At 44.9% G+C, this 6,596-nt stretch overlaps 1 protein-coding gene across 2 annotated transcripts; it reads left to right on the top strand.

Annotated features, from left to right (window-relative positions):
* The first annotated feature begins 587 nt into the window (after positions 1 to 587).
* On the top strand, positions 588 to 6,331 carry MED21 (mediator complex subunit 21). Of its 2 annotated transcripts, XM_027693488.1 has the most exons (4): positions 754 to 849; positions 946 to 1,060; positions 3,443 to 3,543; positions 5,679 to 6,331. In XM_027693488.1, the coding sequence occupies exons 1-4, from the start codon at positions 808 to 810 to the stop codon at positions 5,853 to 5,855; spliced, it is 435 nt and encodes a 144-aa protein (XP_027549289.1). In that variant the 5' UTR covers positions 754 to 807; the 3' UTR covers positions 5,856 to 6,331. The 2 variants fall into 2 exon arrangements, with proteins under 2 accessions (XP_027549287.1, XP_027549289.1); XM_027693486.1 differs by lacking the exon at positions 946 to 1,060 and having other exon boundaries at positions 588 to 849.
* Positions 6,332 to 6,596: the final 265 nt, after the last annotated feature.

Below are 6,596 nucleotides of genomic sequence, written 5' to 3'. Positions count from 1 at the left end.
CATCCTGGCCTGGATCAGGAACAGTGTGGCAGCAAGACCAGGGAAGTGATTCTTCCCCTGGACTCAGCGCTGGTGAGGCCACACCTCGAGTGCTGTGTCCAGTTCTGGGCCCCTCAGTTCAGAAAGGACATTGAGGCACTGGAGCAGGTCCAGAGAAGAGCAACGAGGCTGGGGAAGGGGCTTGAACACAAGTCCTATGAGGCTGAGGGAGCTGGGGTTGTTCAGCCTGGAGAAGAGGAGGCTCAGGGGAGACCTTATCACTGACAGGATGACCACTCCCTGACAGGAGGGGGACCCAGATGGGGGTTAATCTTTTCTCCCAGCCAGCTATCAGTAAGACAAGAGAGCATGGTCTTAAGCTCTTCCAGGGGAGGTTTAGATTAGATATTAGGAAGAAATTCTTTACAGAGAGGGTAATCAGGCATTGGAATGGGCTGCCCAGGGAAGTGGTGGATTCTCCATCCCTGGAGGTTTTGAAGATGAGACTGGCTGTGGCACTTAGTGCCATGGTCTGGTAACGGTGGTGGTAGTGGATCAAGGGTTGGACTTGATGATCTCGGACATCTTTTTCAACCCGGCTGATTCTGTGATTCTACGATCCTATGATAAGGTCCTCCCTTGAGCCTTGTCTCCCACTCAGCCGCGCCTCACAGGACGCACCGCAGGGATTTGGGATTCTCTTTTTTTTACGCGAACGAAGGCGTTCCCGAGGGAAATCCCCGGGCTGGGATGAGCGGTGCCCGCACACACACACAGCTCCTCCTCCGGGCGCGCAGGGGGCGCTGCGGCGGGCGGGGCGGGGCGGCCATGGCGGACCGGCTGACGCAGCTGCAGGACGCGGTGAACTCGGTGAGGCGGCCGCGCTCTCCCCGCGCTCCCCCCGGGGCTGCGCCCCGAGCTGGGGTGGGATGGGGTAATTAACGCGGTGCTAATTGCTGCCGGCAGCTCGCGGATCAGTTCTGTAACGCCATCGGAGTGCTGCAGCAGTGCGGGCCCCCGGCCTCCTTCAGCAACATCCAGACCGCCATCAACAAGGACCAGCCCGCCAACCCCACGGAAGGCAAGTCTGGCTTGGGCATCGGGAGTGCAGAGCCCGGGCTCGGCCGACAATCCCCGCGGGATCTGGGGGAGTGATGGAGGTTAAGTCGCTCGTTGCGTAAGGTTGTGGCAGCAGAAATGCGGTTTTGAGGGCCAGCGAAGCATCACGATGTGTTTCTTGTGCTGGGGTCTGTGCAGAGGCAGAGCAGCTCCACAGCTCGAAACTGCTTCAATACGACTGTGGAGACACGTTGTTAGCTTCCAAGAAGCCTTTTTAGAAAGGATTTCATAAAAGGATCTCATTAGTTCTGTGGAATCATGGATGAGGTTAAAATTCTCCATGTCATAAACCTTTAGTTACTTGTGTTTGTCTGCGTATCATGGAATCATAGGAGGTTAAGGGTTGGAAGGGACTTTAAAGATCATCTTGTTCCAACCTGCCGTGGGCAGGGACACCTTCCAGTAGACCAGTTTGCTCCAAGCCTCGTCCAACCTGGCCTTGGACACTTCCAGGGATGGGGCAGCCACAGAAATTAAATAAGGAATAATGTCACGTTGACTCTCCCCACTGGCATTTATGGATTTATATTTACTATTTTTTTGGAGAGACTAGAAACTGATCTAAGGCACTGTCATGGTTTAACCCCAGCTGGCAACTAGAGACCAGGTAGCTGCTCTCTCATTTCCCCCTGTACTGAGGGGAGAAGAACTGGGTAAAAAGGGCAAAACATGTGGGTTGAGGTAAGAACAGTTTAAAAATGGAATCAAAATAAAATGTAATCTCATACTGAATCTAAAACACAGCACTGTACCACTGCTAAGAAGAACATTTACCCTGTCCCAGCCAAAATTAGAACAGACACTGAAATTGGGAAGCAAACTAAAAGTTCTCTCTGATTCAAGAATTTCAAATCATAAATAACTGTGTTATTCTAGTCCTGGATATTTTTCCTTATTTTCTTTTTTTCCTCTTTTCTTTTTCTCCACAAGAAAATTTTACCTGTATCTCAGATTAGGATTTTTCATTAGAACATCAGAGGAGACTGGTTTGGAGGTCAGTGACGTGCTTTCTAGGACAGTTGAATTTTGGAATTAGTTGGAAGAGGCAGCTGGAAGGCTTGTTTGCTTCCTTAAAAAGCCTTAAAACTCTTTACAGGTAAACCCAGTGGTGACCCTGAGTAAGTTTTAAATGGATGTATTGGTTTTGTTGTTGTTGGGGTTTTTTTTAGGTTAAAGTCAAGTGTACCTTTGAGAATGTTAATCTCTTCTGTGGAATTTTTCATTACAGTGTTTTCTCTCTTGCTTCCACAAATCATTCATGAACCAAGCACATAAAGAAATATATAAAGTCTTAAATTATAAGTTGAAAAGGACTAATTCAGTGTTTTAGCAGTAGTAGTGAACTGAATTCAAACTGAATGGACACAATTCCATATGGAAAAGTTTTGTTTCTGGCTTAAGGTGCCTCTTACTGATAATTCTTTCAATGATATAGGAGCTAAATTAAGGTCTGTTATAAGCTTCCAGTTCTTTTCCACTTCTCAGGGTAAACTGAACTTTCTCAGTGGCAGAATAGGAATTCTTTTTTCTTTAGATGAAAAAATGTCAAATTCTTTCTCTAGTGATCAGTGCTTAATGTGATTTAAAATATCTGTTCGAATCACTGTCTGTGTTGTTGTTCTTTTTTTTGGTAGTGGCAGATTTCAGGGCAGAGATTGAAAACTTAAATGAGTTTTGAGCTAATTCCCAATACTTAATGCAGTCACTAAAACAGTCAATACTGGTATTAGTGATTTCTTAACTGACTGGTGGTGATGGAGTTCTGGCTATTTTCTCATCTGCACAAACCCCAGCCCTCTGTATAACTAGATACCTTGTTTAATATAGGATTGGAATGAAACTGCCTTCCTCTTCCCAAGGGAGCCCACAAGGAAGATGGAGAGAGACTATTTCCAAGGCCTGGAGTGACAGGACAAGGGGGAATGGCTTCACACTGACAGAGAGCAGGTTTAGATTGGATATTAGGGAGAAATTCTTCCCTGGGAGGGTGGGGAGGCCCTGGCACAGGTTGCCCAGAGAAGCTGTGGCTGCCCCATCCCTGGAAGTGTTCCAGGCCAGGTTGGATGGGGCTCTGAGCAACCTGGGCTAGTGGAAGGTGTCCCTGCCCATGGCAGGGGGGTGGAACTAGATGATCTTTAAGGTCCCTTCCAACCCAAATCCAAACCGTTCTGTGATTCCATGACTCCGATATGTTGGAGTTCCCCTCAGTGGTGACCCTGTTGTTTCCTTCATCCAGGATAAAATTTTTAAGACCTGCATCCTTCAGTCTGGCCTTTCCTGTGCTGTGTGTGTAGAGCTGTGCTGATTCCCAGTAATTCCCTGCCTTCCCCTCCGTGTTTCCTAGAGTATGCCCAGCTGTTTGCAGCCCTGATCGCCCGCACTGCCAAGGACATCGATGTGCTCATAGACTCCCTGCCCAGCGAGGAATCCACAGCAGCTCTGCAGGTAAGAGTGTTCCTAATTAAAATACCAGAACATTCCCCAAGGCAAACTTCTGCCTTTTTTCTGGTTTTAAACACATTTTTTAGTCTCTAGGCCGTGTAATCTTGAAAAAGGATTTCAATACAAGCCTGACTTTTTCATGAGAGTGGCCTGTGAGAGCTTTGTAGGCTTAGTGCAAGTACTGCACTTGCATCTAGTTCTAAGTAAGGTTATACTCAGTGAGAATATTTTAAACTTAGTTTTCTGTTAAAAGCATTTTTTTATTTAACATTTTGTCACAGTACTGGAAACTGCTCACCTCAGCTGTTCAAATATTAATACAACAGATGCAACAATACTTATGCCTTGGGGGTTGTTTTAGTTTTTTTTTCCCCTTGGATAATGTTTCATGTTTCTCTTGCTCATTAGGAGCACATTTCATTTTGTAGTTGCAGAGCCCACACCTTACAGAAGCCTCTTGTTCTTCTACAATGTTTCTGGTTGTTAAAGGGTTTGCTGGTTATCCTTTAAGCTCTGTCACAAAACAATTCTTTCACTTTTCAGTCCTCCTTTGGACCAGCCAAACTTGGGGTTTATTGTGGTAATTTTTTTTCTGTTATTCCTACAGATCTTGCCTGTTAAACAGCATATTCTTATTTCCTTTTTGACTGTTTACATCAAGTATTTTGTTTTTAGAATGCAGCAGGGATGCAGAGTGCTGTTTCTCTGACAACCCTGATGATCACCCGAAAGCTTTACACCAAACAGAAATGACTTGACAGTGGCATCACATTTGGTTTTAACCAGGGGAGGTGAAATCTGGAGATGTTCCTAGTCACAATAATTGCTGAACATACTAATTGGGCTCGTTAACACCAGCATAATTTCATGGAACTGCATTTTTAATAGCTGAAGGTGGAATTCCTGCTGCAGACAGATTACAGGCTTCTCCCATGATTGAGCAGGGTCTGATCCAAGTGACAGGAAAAGCAGGATGCTCCAGAAGGAGGAGCCGGTTATCCAGTAGGGATGTGCTTTCCTTAGAGGTGACACTTGAACAGTTTCTTGCTCTGCTAATGCAGAATTTCATGTCACAAGAATTCCCATCTCTTTTGTTTCAGGATAAGTTAGCTTGGGTTCTATTACTGCTTTGTTTTTGATTTGTATTTTCTGGTGCTTAGTTTGGAGCAGTATTAGAGATAAATATTCTGACATTTTTCAAAGAAACAGTTTTGAAGGTGCTTGAAATGCTCTAAAATGTGATAGATAAATACTTGGCAGATCTATTTTTATTTTTTTTTATCCTAAGGTTGTCTTGGTTTGTGTTTCATATCTGAGGCTTGTCTTAAATGATAAGCTCCTCCAGTAGCTCTCAAGTCCTTCACTCCTGTATTAACCTTCATTAAAGGCATCAGTGTTGTAGAATAGGAGGTGAATTTGTGGATAAGAATTTGCCACTTCATTTAAGCCTGGCTTTTTGAAGACCTGCAAAACTACTTGGAAAAAAATACCAATTTGAAAGTATTTAACTTTGCCTTTTCTGATATCCAGTTAGAACAAGTTTTAGCCATTTTAAATTTGCTAGATATTTTAAAGCATTAAAATACTTTGAAGCTAAAAAGTTTTATTTCACTACATTTTGTCTAAGTCAAAAGCGGTTTGGTTCTGAAACAGAATCTTGAAGAAAGAAAGGTTGAATAATACAGTTCCACGTGAAATATGCTATTTAATAATACAGTTCCATGTGAAATGTGCTATTTAATAATACTGTTCCATGTGAAATATACTATTTAATAATACAGTGCCATGTGAAATGTGCTATTTAATGAAAGGTTTAAGGAAGTTGTGCTGGCATCTTGCTGAGCACCTTTCAGTGAGGGAGTGGGGAAGGGGATAAATACTCCTCATCAGAAAGGCTGTGCTGAACCAAGTGATGATATGAAGCAGCTAACATTTCCATTTAGGGTTTTTTTGGTGTTTATTCCATGTGGATTTGCACAGTTTTAGGCTACCAGGCCTCACAAGCTGCTTTGAAGTCGTTAGTGTGTAATTCAAGCACTAAAAGAGAATCTTTGTTTCCCTGGGAGCTGTTCCTTGAGCAGCAAAGTCACGTCGGTGTCCTATTGCAAATTCTTACTTTTCCCCCTTGTTTTTCCAAGGCTGCAAGTCTCTATCGGTTGGAAGAGGAGAACCACGAGGCGGCTGCCCGGCTGGAGGAGGTGGTTTACCGTGGGGATGTGCTGCTGGAGAAGATCCAGAGCGCCCTGGCAGATATCGCACAGTCGCAGCTGAAAACCAGGAGCGGCACCCCCAGCCAGCCCCTTACCGAATCCTAGCGCCAGAGGGCAGCGTGGCTCTGCCAGACCGCCTCGGGAACACCTCTGGATCCAGCGGGAATGCAGCAGCAGCCTGTGAGACTCTGCATTGTCAAAGCTCAGGCTGCAGGTTCTGTGTGGGAACCGCTTCTCCTGCGGGATCAGTGGTGCTGCTTTGGAATTGGGTGTATTGATGGATGTTTCCTTGCCTGAAAATATGAATTTCTGAGCTTTCTGTTCCAAACTCACATGGTCTTGGTATGCTTTTTGTAAGGCTCACGCAGACACACTTGAATTTGCCAGAGTTCTATGGGGACAGTGCTGTGAATGCAGTGGTGGCCATCTGGTTTAATTAACAAGAATGGTAATTAAACACTGGTGTGACTGATGGGCTGGTTCACCACCCTTTACAGAGCAAGTGAAAGGGAAAGTAAACTCTGATGTTTGCAGAGTAATTGGCATCTCATTTACAAAGAAATAAACCTGCAGATATCTGATACTGGCGTTTATTATTGTTTGTAACTCAAATAGGCCTTTGACTCCCTTATTGCCACTGACAGGCTCTCACTTCTTTGTGCCACGTTTTCCTGGTATTCTGCATCCTCTGGCAGCTGGAGAGTGCCTCTAAAGCAGGCAGGGATCAGGAAGCACTGGATGACAGGGAAGAAATTAGCAGTGAGGAAAATAACTCCTTATGTAATGTTGCTTTTCCATGTGAGCAGTGGCTGCCATGTGAGTGCTGGGATCATGAGCAGCAGGACT

Source organism: Neopelma chrysocephalum, unplaced genomic scaffold (assembly GCF_003984885.1).
Source record: "Neopelma chrysocephalum unplaced genomic scaffold, ASM398488v2 Primary Assembly neopelma1_92, whole genome shotgun sequence".
Taxonomy (NCBI): Eukaryota; Metazoa; Chordata; class Aves; order Passeriformes; family Pipridae; genus Neopelma; species Neopelma chrysocephalum.
This window is presented reverse-complemented; position numbering and strand designations above follow the sequence as displayed.